We start from the raw sequence: 22217 nt of genomic DNA, 5'->3' as shown, positions 1-22217 counted from the left end.
ATTTACTGTTTAACGTGTTAGATAGATAGATAGATAGATAGATAGATAGATAGATAGATAAATACTTTATTAATCCCGTGGGGAAATTCTGGTGTCTTACAGCTCTCTCATATTTACAATAATTACAAACAATATATACAGACAATACAAACAAACAATACAATACAGTTATATACAGTGTAGGATGTAGAGTGTATAGTGCAAAACAGTGTAGTCATATAGTTATAGTTTTATGGCAGCTGGGACAAAGGACCTCCTGTGTCGCTCAGTCCGTGAACGTAGCGTGTTGAGCCGCCCGCTACGGAGGCTGCTAGACTGTCCTGCCAGGATATGGTGGAGGGGGTGGTTAACATTGCCCATGATGGTCAAGAGCTTGCTCCGCATCCGTCTCTCCACCACAGTTCCCAGTGAGTCCAGATTCAGCCCCACCACTGAGCCCGCCTTTCTGACCAGCCTGTCCAGCCGCCCAGTGTCCCTCTTAGACATGTTGCCTCCCCATCAGACTGCAGCATAGAAGAGCACGCTCGCCATAACTGATTGATAGAACATGAGCAGCATCTCCTTGCATACATCAAAGGACCTGAGTTATGTTATTATACATTGTTTGTTGTAAACTGCTTGCTTTGTTTATATGCAAATAGATGTCCAATCAAGTTCATTTGTTATTTGAACATCACAAGTTTCACAGGGAGCACTGCCATCACTGTGTTTAGCCTCAGGTCAGTGTAATGTTAGGTGTACTGGGTAGACTACCTGTTCTAATGTTCAGTTATGATATTTAAAGGTACAGTCCATGATTCTGGCGAAAGGTTGTTCATATTTGAGCTCCATAGCCAATTGAATTACACCCTCCTTACCTTGCTCCTGAGGCAACGTATTTATTGGCTGGAATAATATATGGCTCGGTCTGAGCCTTTGTACGTATACCAGAGTTTTTTTGAGCACACAGACCGGACAGCTAGACGACTGTGTGGAGGAATTTCCTGAATTTGACTAAATGTATTAGATCAGAATCATGAACCATACCTTTAAAGCAACATTATATAGGTTTTTAGTTTTTATGGTATTTGTTTGTCAGTAACTATCTTTTGGAACGTTTTCAAATTCATTTGGATGGTATATGGTTATTTTCAAGAAAGATAAACACACCTGTCATATTCCCATATCGTAGGCCGATGATAGCCAAGAAAAATCCCAAGATACCCATGTCCAAGATGATGACCATTCTGGGGGCCAAGTGGCGGGAGTTCAGCTCCAATAACCCCTTCAAGGGTTCCGCCGCTGCCGTGGCAGCAGCTGCGGCCGCAGCCGCGGTAGCTGTTGCCGAGCAGGTCTCTGCGGCAACTGCCTCTCCAGAACCCCCTCCCCAACTTCCCCCACTGCGCAAGGCCAAAACCAAAGAGGGCAAAGGTGAGAGGAGGGGATATTTTATTTCTTATTGTTTCCATTCACTATTCCTGTAGTCAGTTACAAGAACGAGCACAGTTGTACCTTATGATGTTTGAACCTTGTACATACATCTACCTGTCTTTCTGGTTCTATATATTCTATTTGCTAGTAAGATTATAAGCACTGTAATTAGATATTAGCCTCCAGTATCATTTGCCTCTTCTTACACAGGAGTCGGCTACAAGAAACGTAGCAAAAGCCCACGCGTCCAAGACAAGAAGGCCAAGGCCAAGGCCAAGAAGATGGCTCCACTGCGCATCAAACTGGGAGCTCTGGGGCCGAAGAGGAAGAAGAGCAGTTCTGTGAGTGGGTTTGTTTGTGTGTGTGGTTGCGAAACTGTGTGCTTCTGTGTGTACCTGTGTGATGTATGTATTTGTGTGTGGATGTTTCTCTTGGTTTATATGCTTCTATGCCAGAAGGACAGGTGTAGTCGAGGAAACTACCAGGTTAGACCAAGATGCACATCTGTCGTAATGTATAGATTCTGTGTCAAACGCATGTTTGCTTATGACTGTTTAGTGTGAGTGCGTGTGTATCTCTGATAGTTTTTTCTGTTCTGGGCAGAGTTGGGACACGTTACTGTGTAAGGGCAGGGCAGCGTGAGCGCGTTTCTTACTGTGTCTCTGTCCTGTTAGAGTGACGAAGTGGACGATGACGACTCGGAGCAGGAGAACTCCAGCGTCCACAGCTCCTCGGTTCGCTCCGACAGCTCCGGCCGCGTCAAGAAGAACAAGAGAGGACGGCCCAAGAAGAAGAAGAAAAGTAAGACGAGATTTCCAATGGGTTTCAACGCTTCCGTGTTTCAATGCTTCCGTGTTTCCAGTTTTGTATTTCATTTGGGGTTTGAAACAATCCTTCCCAGATCGTTTTTAAAGTGATAAACAGTTTGTCGTTGAAGTTTTTGTCTCGGGATTTATCTTTCTTTTTGAGACAGCTGAATGGTTCTGAGCGAGTCGTCAAGGAAACTACAGCTTTTCATTATTGTCCAGGGCAGTAAGCTTTAAATCCATGACTCTTTGTGCTTCTACGTGTTTCTTTGTTATTGAATACTAACGTCCATTATGCTCAGTGATTGAAATGATTACACTCTTTCTTTTAAGTACAATTAGTGACTCAACTTGTCTAATCAAGGGCTGATGTTGGCAGTATTTGTTTGCACAGTTGCATAGCAGATCCCAACAGCATGTGCGTAAAAACTGACTCACTGAATCAGAGAGAGCAGAAAGCAGTCCAGTTATATCATGGGCCTCAAATGTAGGTTAGCCTGAGCAATGTTTCCTTCTTAAAGCTCTGTCATGTGACTAATGCAGAAGTGACCTGCTGCTCTGTTGAAGGGACTTGGTGAGTTTTGCTTTGACTGGAGTCTGTCAGCGTTTTCCGTCGACAAAACTTTATAATACTGATGCTAGTGTGTGTGTGTGTGTGTGTGTGTGTGAGGGTGCGCACCAACACCCATTGCACTTATAGACCCACTTATCTTATTCATAACACCTCTTTGTCTAATGTAAACCTAACAGAAATGGAAACGAAGATTGTTCTGTGTTTAGAAGTTTGTTAAGACTGTGATGAGGATCTATCGTAGGCCTTTTGATTTTAAGAAAGAAGAGGTCATGTGACAAGACATGGGTTGGAATTGTTTAGGTGTGTAGTCCTTGGATCTCCAGGTATGTGTCAAGAAATGTGTAGAAATGTGAGTGTGTATGTGTGTGTTTGTCTGTGTGTATGTGAGCATACTATGTCTTCAAACTCTCAGCTGTATGAAAAGTGTGTGTATATATGAACACAAAAGGTCATAAAGTGTATTCTGTGGAAAAGGTTTGATTTAATTTCTGCCGGAACATTTTGTAAATTTTGTACATTTTGTGTGTTTAGTGGAATAGGCTCTTTCTGTGCAAGTATGCAACCTTACCAGCCAATCTGACCAGCCAACGGACTGAATATATTTACTTTTAATGAACATACAACAACAGGGTGGTTTGAGTGAGAATATTTTGATACTGAAGAGGAAACCGTGGGTGCGTGTTTTTCGAGAACGTCATTACATTCCCACATACTTGATGTTGGTTACTCAGCTGTAGACATCTGAATTTCTGTTTATACGTTGTGCTCATAAACTCTGTTATATGTTATATAACTCTTATATTTTTTGTAGATGGACCGCGATCTGATCAATACTGACCAATTGGTCTTAGTTTTGTTAGTTAAGTAGCATGTTAACAGTGATTTTGGACCCTTGTGCTCACATAGCTGATTTCATATGCAGGGGACATTAGGCAAAGTGATTGCATTTAAAATGTGCAGGTTTTGTCTGGTTTGCACTGGTGTTAGGTGTACGTCGAAGCACTGCCATTTATTCCAGCTCAGTGTAATTTCATGCTTATGGTTGCAGTGCAAATAAAACAAAAATAATATAAAAACATTGACTTTAGACTACAGATATTGACTGCAGTTATAATATTGTTGCTTTACAACTCACATTTGACACACTGCATACGTAAGTAAATGGTATCGTTGTCCAACAAGAGAGGTATGGATAAGAGAGGCCGTTTACTATGACAACCACAAATGCAAACATTCAAGGGCACTATGATTTAATTTGCATATATTTGCATATCATTTTTCAGATGTATTACTTGCCCTTATAGTGTGTATACTTCAATGCCTTTATAGCACATAATATATTCCATTCATTTGTTCTTAGGAGATCATAATAAATCATGGAATATAATTAGACATGAATGTAAACTTGTGCAATGAGGAGCAGTGAGTATCAGTGGGATACACCAGAGATGGCACCCACAGGCTGATATTGTAGCACACTTTCAGCTTCACTTTAAGGTCACCTTGCAGAGGTCCAGAGAACCCAAACCCATCACACTCACAAAGCATAAGCCATGGCATTGAGGCATTATGGTTACCATGGTTACCATTGACTTTGTCCTTTATTATTTTTGTGTAACTTTCACGATGGGATTGAAGTCTGATTTCAGTTATACCTCTGTGAGCACAGGTTAGTCACCTTGTGAGGTATATTGTTTTTAATGCTAGCTCTGTTCAGTTTCCAGGCTTCAGTTAAAGTCTTATAGATAGATGTTCTTGTCGTTCAACTTGTAGAGAACACTGTACCAATTTCGTATGAATGACCCAAGACTAATGAAAAATCTTTATATCTGCACTAAGTCACTTTGGATAAAAGTGAATAAAATGAATGAATATAGATAGTTCTCTCTCTCTCTCTCTCTCATCTCTCTCTCTCTCTCTCTCTCTCTCTCTCTCTCTCGTCTCTTCACGCCAGTTGTGAGTTCAGTAGTGAGATCTCCAGTTATGCACCTCTCATCTTTACATCCGTCTCCCCTGCTTCGTCACACCACGCAGCTTTTCAGCGTACGTGCCTCTCTGTTCCTTCTTTATAACAGTGCTGGGAGATGAAGAGGGCGAGGGCTACGAAACGGACCATCAGGACTACTGCGAAGTGTGCCAGCAGGGCGGCGAGATCATCCTCTGCGACACCTGCCCCCGCGCCTTCCACCTGGTGTGCCTGGAGCCCGAGCTGGAGAAGGCGCCTGCCGGCAAATGGAGCTGCCCGCACTGCGTGAGTGTCGCCTGGGCACAGGTCTCCCCTGACACAGGCAGCTCCAGGCCCCCTTTCCTCCTGCTTATTAGCAGGAGAGGATCACTGTAAAGTCCTGTTTCTGAAGAGCTTCCTCTCTAGGAAGAGATTTGGCCAGCACTACTTTAGAGAGTCTGTATTTTGAAGGCAAGGTGTAGGTTTTTCTTGATTCAGTTGGAGACGTCTCAATTTTCCCTGCTGAGTTTATTTGTGTTCTAATGTCCACAGACATTGCAGCACACATATACATTATATTAAAGACGCATTCATTATTAATGTTACATGCATTAGCTTATAACCGATCATGTACTGTACAATAATGATGTCTCTTCATGACTAACTTTCTGTTCAATTGCCTGATATTTTCAGTGTTCTAAATACCTTAGCATAATTGTTCAAATATTGTGCTTTGAAATCCTCAAAAGTACCCTCAGGGCATTTATGTTCTATGACACTCATCTCTCTGTAAATTACCTGATCTATGTATTCTTTATGGCATTGTCCAGTGTCATTGTCATTGTCAAGACACAGTACTTTGTCTTAAATTACTGAAAGCAGATTATGCAATTTGATATTTTACTACCCCAGTGGATCGAACCAGAGTGATATTTGATTCTGAGGCCTAGACTGACGTGTCCTGGTAGACTTTGTCAACTCAAGGTCAAAGGGAAGGTGCACAGGGATTTAAATGTTGATGTAAAGCGTTCAAAGTCTAGAGGTCACATAACAGTTAGACTTACAGTGTCGTAATGCCCCTCTCATTTCACTATACTACAGTAAGTCCTTGTCCTTGAAGAGCAAAACATATACATACATGTACCTGGTAATACATATAGAATGCATATATTCTGTACGTATTGCATGTGTTTGTATATATGTCTTTCCTTTTCTCTCTCTGTCTAGGAGAAGGAGGGCATCCAGTGGGAGGCAAAGGAGGAGGACTTCGAGGAGTTCGAGGAGGAGGCCGAGGAGCCACCAGAGACGGTGGCCGCAGGGGAGGAGGAGGAGGACGACGACCACATGGAGTTCTGCCGCGTGTGCAAGGATGGGGGCGAGCTGCTCTGCTGTGACTCCTGCACCTCTTCTTATCACATCCACTGCCTCAACCCGCCCCTGCCCGAGATCCCCAATGGGGAGTGGCTGTGCCCGCGCTGCACAGTGAGTGGCAGCCCTCTCTCCAATCAGAATTCACCTTTAATCTGAGGCAATGAGTTGTCGTTGTAGTTGTTGTAGTAAGATGTCCTGTCATATCTTGATTTGATCCATCCAAGCACTTGCAAAATAGGTTCTACTAATTATCGTGTCTTGACTCAAGAGTTATCTGATTACCATGTTCTGGTGGAAAACGGTAACATTTGGACCCAGGACTGTGCAATACATGTCGTCTTCCAAAAAGTGACAGATTATCTGATTGGGCTGTGTTTTTGCCTTCTCACAGTGCCCGCCAATCAAAGGGCGTGTTCAGAAGATCCTGCACTGGCGGTGGGGCGAGCCCCCTCCACCTGTTCCTGTTCCCCCGCCTCCTGATTCAGCCCCGGACGCACCCCTTCCACCTCCCATGAAGGGGCGGCCGGAGAGGGAGTTCTTTGTGAAGCTCACGGGCCAGTCCTATTGGCACTGCACCTGGATCACAGAGCTGCAGGTGAGAGAGAGAGAGAGAGAGAGAGAGAGAGAGAAAGAGAGAGAGAGGGAGAGAAAGAGAGAGAGAGAGAGAGAGAGAGAGAGAGAGAACTGTGTAGCTTTGTGGTAAGGGTAATCTGTGGAAAAATCTGTTATTTTCCTGTACTGACATTTGTTTGACGGGAAGATATTCCTGAATTAATCACTCAAATAAAATCTTGAAACCAATCTTAAAAGTACAGCATATGAAACCAATGAGTCAATTTTCCACTCGTAGTATTGCTTCCCATACTTGTCTGTCACTCATATTTCACTGTCTCTCATCTCCTCTGTGTCCAGCTGGAGATTTTCCACTCGGTTATGTTCCGGAACTACCAGCGCAAGACGGACATGGACGAGCCCCCAAGTTTGGACTACGGCTCCGGGAATGAGGAGGATTCTGCGAAGAGCGAGAAGCGGCGAGCAAAAGACCCGCAGTACGCCATCCTGGACGACAAGTATTACCGATACGGCATCAAGCCCGAATGGATGATGATCCATCGTATAATCAACCACAGGTGTGTGTATGGACATGTGTGGATGAGACTATGTAAGTTTGTGACTCTGTGTGTGTCTTAATATTAACAAAAGGATGATAAATTGCAGTAATTTTGTATTTGTATTGTGTGTATGTGTGTGTTTTTTCTTTTTATGTATCTGCATATGTGTGTGTGTTGCAGTGTGGATAAGAAGGGGAACTACTACTACCTGGTCAAATGGAGAGATCTGACCTATGACCAATGCACTTGGGAGATAGATGATTTGGACATCCCAGACTTCGGTGTGCACAAGTCAGCCTACTGGAAACACAGGTACCGTAGTAACACCCCAGAAAAACTAACCCTAACCCAGAGAGCCACTCAATACAGATAAGGGAGCATTGTGGAGATTTTGGAAGATACACCCAAGGACAAGCTGATTACAACACAGTCTGCTGCAGTGATGTCTGGGATGAGGATGGAGTAAGTCAGAAACCTCTGTAGAAGTTCTTTGATGTTTCAGTTGTTTAAGAGCACAGAGGTAACTAGAGAGAGGTGGGGAGGAAGAGAGAGAGAGAGAGAGAGTCACATCCTTGTCTGTCTCAATAGGGATGAGATCACGAAGGAGGACACAGACAAGCCGAGGAGGAGGAGGAGAGAAGAGGAGAACGATGAGAACGATGATGAATCTCCTCGAACACCTGTGACTGACGTGAGTGTTCCCTACTTTCCCTTTCTCTTAGCCCTCAGTTTCACCCCAGCCCAAGATCCAACTGTCTTATGTTTCCAAACACTTATGTTATACAAACACTTATGTTTCCTGCCCAGAAATAGGATACAGAATAGTGCAAACAGTTGGTGTAAACATTCCACGTGTGTGACTGAATAAATAAAATAGAAGAGGCATCTATCTGTCCCTCTGATTTTCCATTTCCATACATCATGTCCCTGCCCTCCTTCACTGTTGTCTCACTCGCAATCACTACTCTCCTGACTTCAAATCTTCTCTCTCTCTCTCTCTCTCTCTCTGCGCCTCTCTCCTTTGCAGCCCACCATCAAGTACGAGGAGCAGCCGGACTTTGTGACGGTGACGGGGGGCACGCTTCACCTGTACCAGCTGGAGGGGCTCAACTGGCTGCGCTTCTCTTGGGCGCAGGGCACCGACACCATCCTGGCTGACGAGATGGGCCTGGGCAAGACCATCCAGACCATTGTGTTCCTCTACTCCCTCTACAAAGAGGTACGTCTACAGAGTGGCCCAGTGATTGGTGTGGTGAGATAAATATATATATATATATATATATATATATATATATATTTATTTATTTATTTATTTATTTATATTTATATATATAATTGTATGTATTTTCTGACCCTACTGTTGAACATTGCAAGTTAGAAACTGACTTGCATACATTTCACACATTCGCACAATCTCTGTGAAGATCACTAAAACTTAACAGACCGAAACAAGAAAACAGTTGCAGCACAGACATTAACTGAGGTGTGAAGAATCAACAATTAACACGATCTAATCTCGTCCTGTAACTTGACCCCATATGTTAAAGCGCTTTCTGGATGTCCTCCATCAACACTGTGTGTTTCACTGGACACATCCAATTCTCAACAGCATGAAAAATGATGGCAGTAGTGGTGGTGGCAGTAAAGTGACAACAGTCGGTAGAGAGGCCGTATGGAATTTTAGGAATACTGCCTTTGAATTCACTACGCAGGACAAGGCATAAATCAGCTGAGTCATGGCATGATTGAGGCAAATATTTGATTGTGTAGCATTCTCTGAGCCGACACCTCCTACTGAGCAAACCACTGCACAGTCTCCTGGCTTTTTTGGCATTGCCTTCACAAGCCGTTTGGCTTTCCATTCAGACTACTGTGATTCTCTTCAGACTACTGTAACAGTCTTCTTCTGTTCTCCCAGACTCATATACTGCAGTCGGTCTTTTGCTTTTGTACTCGACTAGATGCAGGACAAACTGTTGCCTTCCCCTCCATCCATAATTCAGAGTGGTCAAGATACTCTGTGAGGTCACAGCCAAACAATAGCCCTGATTGGCTAAACTGTGTCCCCTTGATAGGGTGGAGTTTCCGGCACAATATTTTCTCAGAATTAGCAATATTTTCAGACATAACAACCTTGAGTGGTAAATACGAGGAAAGGGAATATTATTAAAGCTTGTTGACACATAGCCAGAATGTTTTTAGGGCGAGGAATTGAATTACTAAATGACTCAGGAGGACTCGTATCAAAACTAAAGTTGGGCAGGCTACACAGTTCAGGTTGGACGTTGCACAGAGACAGCATATCTTAGTTCCCTCCTCAAACACGCTTTGTACGAGAATAACCCCGCACGGTTCTTCGAGCCTCATTGTTATTTTGGGGCCACGGACCGATGCGGCATGGTTTTAGTGGTTCTAGCAGATGCAAGGTGTTTTGCTATCTGGCTGATTAGGTATTTATGATGACTGACATTTTGGCAGGCTCTCTTAATGCATCGGTGCCTACTGCTCACGTGAAACTACAGGCTCACCCTACACTTCACCCGGGCCAGTCATGGATGCAATATTGATGCTGTGTTCTGCTCTGAATGCTGTGTGTTTTTTAGAATGGCAGTCTAGATGAGGTCGAGGCTGATCTTGCAGTTTCTTGGAGGTATTGTATAACAAGTCAAAAATGTAATAAGGTTGAGCTGAAGAAAAATCAATTAAAATAGAATGGAGTGCAATTGGGTATGGCGGCAGAGGATGCGCTGAAAATAGAACTGTGTGATGTGACAGTCAGACAGAAAAAGAGCAAACGCGGTTTTGTTCATTTCAAATTAAATTACAATCCATTCCTTTGATGAGCCCTCACTAGCATTCACATGGGGGCGGATGTGTCTTCTCCACTTGTAAATATTATTTGGGATTGTGTCAAACCTTGCCCTACGAGTGGAGACTGAACAGAGAACCACCACAAATAAAGATGTTATCACTAGATCTTCTTTCATTCATCTTGTTGTCTGTTTATCTATCTATCTATCTATCTATCTATCTATCTATCTATCTATCTGTCTACCTGTCTTTCTATCTATCTATCTATCTATCTATCTATTTATCTATCTATATCTCTTTCTTGTACTTTAGGGTCACACTAAGGGGCCTTTCCTTGTGAGCGCCCCCTTGTCCACCATCATCAATTGGGAGCGTGAGTTTGAGATGTGGGCGCCCGACTTCTACGTGGTGACCTACACCGGAGACAAGGACAGCCGAGCCATCATCAGGGAGAACGAGTTCACCTTCGACGACACGGCAATCAAGGGAGGAAAGAAAACATTCAGACTACGGGTGAGCCGAACCTAGGAGACAGAACAAGGCTGAAAAAGGGAGGGGAGAAGGAGAGGAGGAGGAGAACAGGATAGAGGAAGGGTGTAAGACATGGTGTAAGGGGACAGGGACAAAAAAGTCGAAAGATGAAAGAAGGATTAAAGATTATCGTAAAGGAACAAAAGACATGTGTGGTTAGCCACTGAAAGGGTGAATCACTGTGTTCAATTTTCTGCACTTGTCCTGCAGAGAGAGGCTGTCATTAAGTTCCATGTGCTCCTGACCTCATATGAACTGGTGACCATCGACCAGACTGCACTAAAATCTATCGACTGGGCCTGTTTGGTCGTGGACGAGGCCCATCGTCTCAAAAACAATCAGTCCAAGGTGTGTGTGTGTGCGTGTGTGTGTGTGTGTGTGTGTGTGTGTGTGTGTGTGTGTGTGTGTGTGTGTGTATGCATTTACTCTCACTCACATTTGTCATACAGATATATGCTCTCACAGACAGATTTAAACAAATCGACAGACTTGATTCGGCAGTGTGTTTAGTATCCTTGTGTGTGAGTGCATGTGTGTGTGCACGTTTGAGGGTTGATTTTTCTGCCATTTCTTTATTTGTTACAAAAACCACTATGGACACTTTTATTAGTAATACCTTACACTGCCACCTCCTGGCAAAAATGAGCATGGCAGCAAAGTTATGTTTATTCATGCCTATTGATTTTTACTTCATTGTTTTCTCAAGTATTTGTGTGCGGATGTGGGTGTGACTGCAGTTTTTCAGGAGGCTGAATGATTACAAGATCGACCACAAGTTGCTGCTGACAGGCACTCCACTGCAGAACAATCTAGAAGAACTTTTCCACCTGCTCAACTTCCTCACACCCAACCGCTTCAAGTAAGCGCACAGCGACGCACCTAACTGAACTCTGCCCAAGAGGGCCACCACTTCCATGTCACTCTCCATTTCACAGACATCTGGTGTTGAGTGGCCAACGGACTGGTGTTCTTGAAGAAGTGAAGTTTAACACATGACTCAAACTATCTGGAAATTACATTGAGAAAGAAAATACATTCGCTCTGTGCGTGAATGTGTGTGTGTGTGTGGGGGGGGGGGGGGGGGGGGTTACAAACTGTAAATCAGAATGGAATATTAAAAAGAAAAAAGAAAAGTTATGTTGTCATGTGGAGCTATTGAAAGCAAGCCTGAAGAAGCCCCCCCCCATACACTCACTCACACAAGTTCTGTCCTGTCTTGTCTTGTATATATATTTGCAAAATCTTCTTTACCATCATGTTGTTCTGTAACCATATTTGTATGGTGTGTGTGTGTATGTATGTGTGTGCGTGTGTGTGTGCGTGCGTGTGTGTGTGTGTGTGTGTATGCGTCCTCAGCAACCTGGAAGGCTTCCTGGAGGAGTTTGCGGACATCTCCAAGGAGGACCAGATCAAGAAGCTGCACGACCTACTTGGGCCCCACATGCTGCGCCGGCTGAAGGCCGACGTCTTCAAGAACATGCCGACCAAGACAGAGCTCATCGTCCGCGTGGAGCTCAGCCCCATGCAGAAGTAAGGGGAGGAGAGATGGAGGGATATGAGAGATGGATGAGAGGAGAGATAGATAAAGGAATGAGAGGAGAGATGGAGGGATATGAGAGATGGATAAAGGAATGAGAGGAGAGATAGATAAAGGGATGAGAAGAGAGATAGATAAAGGGATTAGAGGAGAGATAGATAAAGGGATGAGAGGAGAGAAAGATAAAGAAAAGATAAAGGAAAGAGAAGAGAGATAGATAAAGGGATTAGAGGAGAGATAGATAAAGGGATGAGAGGAGAGATAGATAAAGGAATGAGAGGAGAGATAGATAAAGGAATGAGAGGAGAGAAAGATAAAGAAAAGATAAAGGAAAGAGAGATAGATAAAGGGATGAGAAGAGAGATAGATAAAGGGATTAGAGGAGAGATGGATAAAGGAAAGAGAAGAGAGATAGATAAAGGGATGAGAAGAGAGATAGATAAAGGAAAGAGAAGAGAGATAGATAAAGGGATGAGAGGAGAAATACATAAAGGGATGAGAGGAGAGATAGATAAAGGAATGAGAGGAGAGAAAGATAAAGGGATGAGAGAAATGGCTATAGAGCGAGGGAAAGGAGTACATTACTACACGGTTGCAAATTTGTGTGTTTGGAAGGTGGATTAGAGAGATGACAAGATGGAGGAGCAATAAAAGGACACAATGAAGCATGAAATTGGGGAATGACAAAAGAATGAGAGAGAGAGAGAGTTGGCTGGTGAGAGAGATTTAAGCGATTATAGTTAGACAGATCGGAAGTCAGATATTACACACCAGCTGAGCCTCGTGTACAACAGCAGGGAGGAGAAAGATGGAGAGAGAAGAGAGGATGGAAAGAGAAGAGAGGATGAAGAGTGAAGAATAGAAAAAAGAGTGATAGATGAGCTATAATCTCAACCAAAAAAAGCCGTTTTCGACAGATATGGAAGTTTCTCTCACCTTTGTTATTGTTGAGCATTATGATAGCTGCTGTTGAACTTGATGATAACTTTTTTCTTCCTCCCTCCTTCCCTCCATCCCTCCACCCCTCGCCTTTCTCTTTATCTATCGCTCTCTGTTTCTCCGTCTTATCCTGTGGACAGAAAATACTACAAGTTCATCTTGACGAGAAACTTTGAGGCTCTGAACTCCAAAGGAGGCGGTAACCAGGTGTCTCTCCTCAACATCATGATGGACCTAAAGAAGTGCTGTAACCATCCCTACCTCTTCCCTGTGGCGTCTATGGTGAGAGGGATCAACCTAATACTCTATCAATGTCATGGATAGATGCTATTGTAAGTGTCAAATACTGCCACCTCCTGCGAGCTTGGGTTACTGCACACCCTCCATGGTTCTCTGGTGTGTGTGTGTGTGTGTGTGTGTGTGTGTCTGTGTGTTTTGATAAATGTTCCAGGAAGCTCCCAAGACACCGAGTGGGGCCTATGAGGGTGCAGCCCTTACAAAGTCTTCTGGGAAACTGCACCTGCTGCAGAAGATGTTGAGAAAGCTGAAGGATCAGGGCCACCGGGTGCTGGTGTTCTCACAGGTACAGAAACACTCCCATTCCAGCACCATCAAATATCACACACATTATTTAGATCTAAAAGTAAAGAACCAGCAACATATTCACCTCTTTCGATAAAGGTCTACATCATGGTATATGTGGCGGATTGAATGTACTTGAAAGTATGTACTCAAGGGTATACTAAGCAGTATCATCTGCATTCAAGAATAAAAGTAACAGCACTGAACAGTCTCTTGGCTGCATATACTCCCCCCCTACATATACTTAGGGTGCTTTCACACTTGCAGCCATTAGTTTGAATCGAACCGTAGTGCGTTTGACCCCTTGGTTCGGTTTATTTGCATAGGTCAGAACGCGGTAATCACACTCAGGCCTGTTGCCAAATAATTTGCCTGAGACCACCAAAGAGAGGGCCGCATCATCTGCCAAACTCTGTTCTGGTCCCACTGGTGAGAAAGTAATCCGAAACCAACCAGGACCAAAATAAACCGATAGCTTTGAGTCGTGGGAATCGAGGGCATTGAATTATGGGCAGGATTGTAAGCCTTTCATTTCATTCATAGGTAAACTCATCATTAAAATGTATGTATGTCATTTTTGCTATTGCTAAGAATCTACATTACACTTTGGATAAAAGTGCTAAATACCTTAACATAAACATAAACGTAATTTGGACAGATATAAAATACATCAATCAGTACATCATTTTCTAACCGCAGCCTCACCCCTTGCCCAAACTGTATCATTTTGTGCAATGTGATAAATGTAAAAAATGTACTAAAGTATGACCTGGGGCCAAAATCAACCCGCATACTGTAGTTGTCCCACCACTGTGAAATTTGAAAGTAGCGTGTCAATCTATTCCCGGAACACAAACGCCAAAGTGGCCAATGAGGGAGGAGTCTGCTCTTCGTTTACAAACGTTGGTCTGTTTACAAATAATGCCACGTGAAACCCGGGCCGAACCTACGGCCTTATGCCACAGTTACAATTTCCTCCCTTCTGTGGACCAAAGTATTCGCACAACCACACATACAAGGACACAAGGCAACAGATACTTAGATACCCTGCATTCCTTATGTAAAGTAGTATTTATCGTTACACTAGGTCTCTATCGCTCGTAGCTTGATTGTTTTCTCCTTGATTTCTGCTAAATGGCTAAATGGAAATACCCAGGCAGTATAATGTGTACTGATCATTTCACTAGTATTCACATACAGTGTGTTACAGATATGCTCCGTGGTTATCAGTCTGTTAATAGTTCACATTTCCTGCAGATGACTAAGATGCTGGACCTGCTGGAGGACTTCCTGGACTTTGAGGGGTACAAGTACGAGCGCATCGACGGGGCCATCACAGGAGCGCTCAGGCAGGAGGCTATCGACAGGTTTAACGGTGAGTCTCATGCAGCCCTCACCTGTTCTAACACTGGCACAAATCATCTCATTGACAAGTATTAAAAGCATCTTTTCAATGCAATCTTTTTAGAGAGACACTTATTGCACTTTGCTGTCTTTTTGTATGTGTATTCTCTCTCTCTCTAATTTCTCTCTCTTTCTCTCTTTCTCAGCTCCGGGGGCTCCACAGTTTTGTTTCCTTCTCTCCACACGGGCGGGCGGTCTGGGTATCAACTTGGCCACAGCAGACACGGTCGTCATCTTTGACTCCGACTGGAATCCCCACAATGATATTCAGGTCTCTCAGACTGCTTATTGGTTGACTTCCTTTTTATGTAACTACATGAAGGAATTGCTGTTTTTGCTGTTTTTGAACCTGATTGACCTTTATACACACTTGACAGTTTCTCCAACATTCCAGTTAATCTCCCCATCTTTTTTCTCTCCAATGCTCTCTCTCTCTCTCTCTCTCACACACACACACACACACACACACACACACACACACACACACACACACACACACACAAACACACACACACACACACACACACACATCATCAGGCATTCAGTCGAGCCCATCGTATCGGCCAGGCCAATAAGGTGATGATCTACCGCTTCGTGACGCGGGCCTCGGTGGAGGAGCGCATCACGCAGGTGGCCAAGCGCAAGATGATGCTGACCCACCTGGTGGTGCGGCCCGGCCTGGGCTCCAAGGCAGGGTCCATGACCAAGCAGGAGCTGGACGACATCCTCAAGTTCGGCACCGAGGAGCTCTTCAAGGATGAGATCGAGGGTGAGTGCGAAGAAGGAAAAGAGAGAAACAGAGAGAGAGAGAGAGAGAGAAGATATCAAGTTTAGCACTGATGAGCTATGCAAGGAGGGGTGAGGAAACACAGACAGAGAAAAACAGAAAGAGTAATTGAAAGAGTGTGTGTCTGTGTGTGTGTGTGTGTGTGTGTGTGTGTGTGTGTGTGTGTGTGTGTGTGAATAAGAAGTAGATCAGAGATCATGGCATCCAAGCGATTTTGTTGAGTTCAGGATCGGAACAGAGTATGAGGATATTCATTTTAAATTCATACTGACTGAGAAAATAAAGCTAAGAAGCTGTGTTCCAGGTTATAATTAAGGCCCCTAATTAAGACAGCCGAGAGTTAAAAAGCACAAACCCTAAATACAGTTGAAATAACGTATCAAGGTGCCACGTTTTCTGGATTCTAGCGGGGGACATCAAGGACGATGAAATGAGTGTGATCCACTACGACAATACTGCCATTGAGAGGCTCCTGGACCGCAGTCAGGACGCCACGGACGACACTGACATGCAGAACATGAATGAGTACCTGAGCTCCTTCAAGGTGGCCCAGTACATGGTGAAAGAGGAGGACAAGGTAAGAGAGAGAGAGAGAGAGAGAGAGAGGGAGGAATGGGTGTAGGAGCCTTGGTTGTCTCTGAAATGTCCGTTCTTTATATTTTGTGTGCACATGTAATATTGGACACAATTAATACACTGATTTGATAGTCACAACCAGAGGGTACAGAACTGTGCAGTGAGTTAACCTCACTCCCCCCGCTACAGACAGAGTGAGTTAACCTCACCCCCCCCCCCCCTCTACAGACAGAGTGAGTTAACCTCACTCTCCCCCCGCTACAGACAGAGTGAGTTAACCTCACTCCCCCCCCCCCTCTACAGACAGAGTGAGTTAACCTCACTCCCCCCCCCCCTCTACAGACAGAGTGAGTTAACCTCACTCCCCCCCCCCTACAGACAGAGTGAGTTAACCTCACTCCCCCCCCCGCTACAGACAGAGTGAGTTAACCTCACTCTCCCCCGCTACAGACAGAGTGAGTTAACCTCACTCCCCCCCCCCCCTCTACAGACAGAGTGAGTTAACCTCACTCCCCCCCCCCCGCTACAGACAGAGTGAGTTAACCTCACTCCCCCCCCCGCTACAGACAGAGTGAGTTAACCTCACTCTCCCCCCGCTACAGACAGAGTGAGTTAACCTCACTCCCCCCCCCCCCCGCTACAGACAGAGTGAGTTAACCTCACTCCCCCCCCCCGCTACAGACAGAGTGAGTTAACCTCACTCCCCCCTCTACAGACAGAGTGAGTTAACCTCACCCCCCCCCCCCCCTCTACAGACAGAGTGAGTTAACCTCACTCTCCCCCGCTACAGACAGAGTGAGTTAACCTCACCCCCCCCCCCCCCCTCTACAGACAGAGTGAGTTAACCTCACTCCCCCCCCTCTACAGACAGAGTGAGTTAACCTCACTCCCCCCCCGCTACAGACAGAGTGAGTTAACCTCACTCCCCCCCCCTCTACAGACAGAGTGAGTTAACCTCACTCTCCCCCCGCTACAGACAGAGTGAGTTTACCCCTCCCCCCCCCCTGCTACAGACAGTGTGAGTTAACTTTCTTGACATGCACTTCTCTCCCTTTCTCTTTCTCTTTATCTCTCTCTCTCTCTCTCTCTCTCTGTGTGTGTAGGTTGAGGAGATCGAGCGTGAGATCATCAAGCAGGAGGAGAACGTGGACCCTGACTACTGGGAGAAGCTGCTGAGGCACCACTACGAGCAGCAGCAGGAGGACCTGGCCCGCAACCTGGGCAAGGGCAAGAGGGTTCGCAAACAGGTCAACTACAACGATGCAGCACAGGAGGACCAAGGTACCCCAGAGCGTACACACACACACACACACACACACACACACACACACACATGTACATACAAACACAGACTCAGAAACACCCAATGCATATCCAGACATACACATTTACAATTTCCATTGTTGTCATTATACACTCGCTTTAACTACTTGGAAAAAGTGCTCAGCAATCTCAAACGCACACAAACTCACACACAGACAGACACACACACACACAGAGACACACACACACACTTGCACTCAGAAACACCCAATGCATATCCAGACACATACACATTTACAATTTCCATTTTTCTCATTATACACTCGCTTTAACTACTTGGAAAAAGTGCTCAGAAATCTCAAATGCACACAAACTCACACACAGACACACAGACACACACACACACACACACACACACACACACACACACACACACACACACAGTCAAGCATGAACACCTCTACGGTGCTACCACCTCGTATGTATGTGTCCGCGCGCGCGTCACCTGTCTGCATGTATACGGTGTGTGCCGTTAGGCAGTGATCTGCCTGGCCCATTCTATTGACGGGGGCACTATTTGTACTGTTTCAGAGTGGCATGCTGATATTTCAGATAACCAGTCCGAGTACTCAGTGGGCTCGGAGGAGGAGGACGAGGACTTTGACGAGAGGCCTGAAGGTGAGGACTCCTGGAGGACGACTCCCTGGAGTATCCCTGTAGCAGGATCAAAGAGTCTGTATTTTGTATTTGATTTCATTCAAAAGTCATTCTGTGAAGATGCATGCGTGGTCACATAGCCACAGGTGGACCAGAAGTGGCCCAGAAATGGCCCAGAGGCGACAGAGGGAGGGTTTTTCTTCTCTCGAGGGGAAAAGGGGAAGTTGAGGAGGAACTGTGTTTCTGGTAGAGCAAACGAGGACTTTGGTGATTGATGAGTGAATAACGATGTCTAATGTGTTGGGATTGGTCGTAAAAGCGTGGGAAAGCAAAAGGTTACGCTGGGAGATTTTACACGTGGCATTGATTTTGACAAGGACGTCTGACAGGAATTCATGATTTCCAGATGAAGGAATTTGTTCTCAGTGTCTCTGACTGCGTCTCTCTCCCTGTCTGTGCCTCTATCTGTCTCCACCGTCTCTGCTCTGTTCCTGTGTTGCTCCTCTATCTGTCTCCACCGTCTCTGGACGGTTCCTGTGTTGTTCCCGTACCTCCAGGACGTAGGCAGTCACGGCGGCAGCTCCGAAATGAGAGGGATAAACCACTGCCCCCCCTGTTGGCCAGAGTGGGGGGTAACCTGGAGGTAATTCACGGAGTAATATATCAAAAGAGATAACAGATTCAGTTATGGTTATAGTATTATTAGAATTGAGTTTTCTCAAACAAATGTGTAAGGTCAAGTGTAAACTCAACAAACTTTCTCTTCAAGAATGCATAAGGCGAATATGGCCGGAGAGTTTTAAATGTTCTCTTTCTCTTTCTCTTTCTCTTTCTCTTTCTCTCTCTCTCTCTCTCTCTCTCTCTCTCTCTCTCTCTCCCCCTCTCTCTCTCTCTCTCTCTCAGGTTCTGGGCTTTAACACTCGTCAGAGAAAGGCCTTCCTGAATGCTGTGATGAGATGGGGGATGCCCTCACAGGATGCCTTCTCCTCTCAGTGGCTGGTCAGAGACCTCCGGGGGAAGACTGAGAAGGAGTTCAAGTATGCAGCAGACACACACCCACTCTCTCTCACACACACACACACACACACACACACACACACACACACACACACACACACACACACACACACACACACACCCCCCCCCACACACACACACACACACACACACCCACATGTATCCAAATGTCCCTGACTAAGTACCTCTTAAAAGTTCACATAGTGTTACTGCTGATCCCTAAACTCAGTACAGGTAGCTTCTCGCTACACAATGTGTCTTACCAAAGTTCTGTTCAGTGGTCTATTCAGTAATCATAACACGTTTAATCTGTCTATCCATTCTCACACCCTCTCTCTGTCTGTCTCTCTCTCTCTCTCTCTCTCTCTCGCTCTCTCTCTCTGTCTCTCTCTCTGTCCCTCTCTCTCAGGGCGTACGTGTCTCTCTTCATGCGGCATCTGTGCGAGCCGGTGGCTGATGGCTCAGAGACGTTTGCCGACGGCGTGCCGAGGGAGGGGCTGTGCCGGCAACCCGTGCTCACCAGGATAGGGGTCATGTCACTGGTCAAGAAAAAGGTGAGAGGTCAAAAGTCAAATAGGGATAGCAAACAGGAACGTGCCAAGGGCCCATCGGACCTGCTTGCTCTGGAAAAAGGTTAATATTTAATTTGAGGTCAGATCAGGAGAGTAAACACATCTCCAAAGCATGAACATTCTCAGGGTTAGTCAGAGGTATCTTTCGTGTGACTTGTCATGATGTAATGGCCTGTGAACTAGCATAGATGTAAATGTTTATAGATGTCATTTTATTATGATAGTTAAAAACAGTTAACTTAATTATCAAATTTAAAATGGTTACAATACAGTAAGATACAGTACAGTACAGTGCAATACAATACAGCAAGGTAGAGTACAGTACAATACAATACAATACAAATTGAAACTTAGCAATGTGATACAAATGATGCGATACAATACAATATGATAGTAGTTATGTCCTTTAGGTAGAGATTATGAACCTTGTCTGTGTCAGTGGTTAAGTCTGTGTGTGTGTGGGGGTCTGGCGGCCGCAGGTGCAGGAGTTTGAGCACATCAACGGTAAGTGGAGCATCCCAGAGCTGAAGCCAGAGATCAGCACGGACTCCAAGAAGTCATCACGCGCCTCCTCCCCCGCCATCAACACCTCCACGCCCACGCCGGAGCCCAGCTGCAACAACACCCCCTGCACCTCCACACCAGGTGGGCCGCTGTGTGGAACACACATCGCACAGACACACACACACACACACACACACTTACACACACACACACACACACACACACATATCTCACATACACACACGTCTCACATACACACACACACACATACTCATACACACACACACACACACACACACACACACACACACACACACACACACACACACACACACACACCACATACAGACACAGAAACTCACTACCACTATACGGTCACACTCAAGAAGAGTAAGTATACACTGTGAACTTCTAAATTTGTTGGCACACAATAATAAATAAATACTAGTGCTGTCAAACGATTAAAATATTTAATCGCGATTAATCGCATTTATGTCATAGTTAACTCAAAATTAATCGCATATAAATCGCACATTTTTATCTATTCTAAATGTCCCTTCGTTTATTTATTTTTTACATCATTTTTTTTTTTTTTTAATGCCCTTATCAACATGGAAAAGTTGATTGGCTTGCTTTATGCAAATGTTTTATTTTATTGAAAACCAATATTGCCAAACAGGGCGGTACAAAATAAAATTATAAAGTGCACATTTCAGGTAAACAAGGACTCAGCCTATAGTGCAGTTAAACCATGGCTTAATATTTTCTTTTTTTCAAGTTTGCTGGGAACATAGCAGTCAGGCCTCTTATTTCAGAAATATTGAACCGTAACAGTTAGGTTACCAATAAAAGGTAAGCCTACTACTTCTTTGCTTTCAGCCAGCTGCCTGTTGACATTTTCAGACAACAGTGAAGCTCACTTCTTTTGCACAACACAACTTTTAAAAGTAAACTTTCCATTCAGAAGCTTTTTTATCATCCATTTCGCCGTATCGCGCTCACCATTCACTCAAACCGTAACGTTAGACTACTACACAGAGGCCAAAAAGGATGTTAATCTAAAAAAAAGAAAAAAAAATCGCTTTAATCTCGCGATAAAAAAATTAACGGCGTTAAAATGGGTTTGCGTTAACGCCGTTAATAACGCGTTAAACTGACAGCACTAATAAATACATACACACACACACACACACACAAACACACACTTTACACACACCACATACAGACACAGAAACTCACTACCACTCTACTGTCACACTCAAGAAGAGTAAGTATACACTGTGAACTTCTAAATTTGTTGGCACACAATAATAAATAAACACACACACACACACACACACACACAGGCACTCAGACACTGAAGTGAGCACTGCCAATAGACATTCAAACTCTTCACCTTTGCCCTAGTAGGGATCACATGGATTTGCACACCATCTCCAGTAGATGGGGCAACAAGCCCAAACACTGGCCTCTCTGAGACCACTGTAGTTACAGCTATAGTTAACTGCACTGCTCTCTCATGTACACACAACCACACACACACACACACACACACACACACACACACACACACACACATACACACAGAAAAACAAAGAGACAACCTCTTATAATATCTAACCTATTATTTCTGTGTTAACAGCGACCCCAGCTCCAGCGGAGAAGCCAGAGAAGAATGGAAAAGAGGGAGAGAAAGAAGGAGAGGGTGATGCCCAGCCTGAATCTGAGAAGGAGAAAGAGAAAGAGAAAGAGAAAGACAAGGGCAAAGAAACAGAGGGAGAGAACAGCACAGAGAAGACTGAGAATACAGAGGTGGGAA

At 44.6% G+C, this 22217-nt stretch overlaps 1 protein-coding gene across 3 annotated transcripts in view; it reads left to right on the top strand.

Annotated features, from left to right (window-relative positions):
* The window catches only part of chd3 (chromodomain helicase DNA binding protein 3), a 48693-nt gene that overhangs the window by 5250 nt on the left and 21226 nt on the right, over nt 1-22217 (top strand). For 2 of the 3 annotated variants that reach the window (XM_031584622.2, XM_031584620.2), the window contains exons 5-31: nt 1172-1410; nt 1621-1751; nt 2085-2211; nt 4866-5041; nt 5963-6217; nt 6498-6701; nt 7019-7236; nt 7399-7530; nt 7807-7909; nt 8246-8437; nt 10342-10542; nt 10771-10908; nt 11298-11419; nt 11917-12090; nt 13177-13318; nt 13488-13619; nt 14876-14993; nt 15169-15293; nt 15560-15791; nt 16217-16386; nt 17489-17666; nt 18240-18326; nt 18863-18948; nt 19209-19342; nt 19732-19876; nt 20374-20539; nt 22041-22210. In XM_031584622.2, the coding sequence (XP_031440482.1) occupies nt 1172-1410; nt 1621-1751; nt 2085-2211; nt 4866-5041; nt 5963-6217; nt 6498-6701; nt 7019-7236; nt 7399-7530; nt 7807-7909; nt 8246-8437; nt 10342-10542; nt 10771-10908; nt 11298-11419; nt 11917-12090; nt 13177-13318; nt 13488-13619; nt 14876-14993; nt 15169-15293; nt 15560-15791; nt 16217-16386; nt 17489-17666; nt 18240-18326; nt 18863-18948; nt 19209-19342; nt 19732-19876; nt 20374-20539; nt 22041-22210 (4297 nt within the window). The remainder of the gene's footprint in view (nt 1-1171; nt 1411-1620; nt 1752-2084; nt 2212-4865; nt 5042-5962; nt 6218-6497; nt 6702-7018; nt 7237-7398; nt 7531-7806; nt 7910-8245; nt 8438-10341; nt 10543-10770; nt 10909-11297; nt 11420-11916; nt 12091-13176; nt 13319-13487; nt 13620-14875; nt 14994-15168; nt 15294-15559; nt 15792-16216; nt 16387-17488; nt 17667-18239; nt 18327-18862; nt 18949-19208; nt 19343-19731; nt 19877-20373; nt 20540-22040; nt 22211-22217) is intronic. The other variant, XM_031584621.2, reaches the window with a different exon arrangement.

This window comes from Clupea harengus, chromosome 18, assembly GCF_900700415.2.
Source record: "Clupea harengus chromosome 18, Ch_v2.0.2, whole genome shotgun sequence".
NCBI classification, from domain to species: domain Eukaryota; kingdom Metazoa; phylum Chordata; class Actinopteri; order Clupeiformes; family Clupeidae; genus Clupea; species Clupea harengus.
This window is presented reverse-complemented; position numbering and strand designations above follow the sequence as displayed.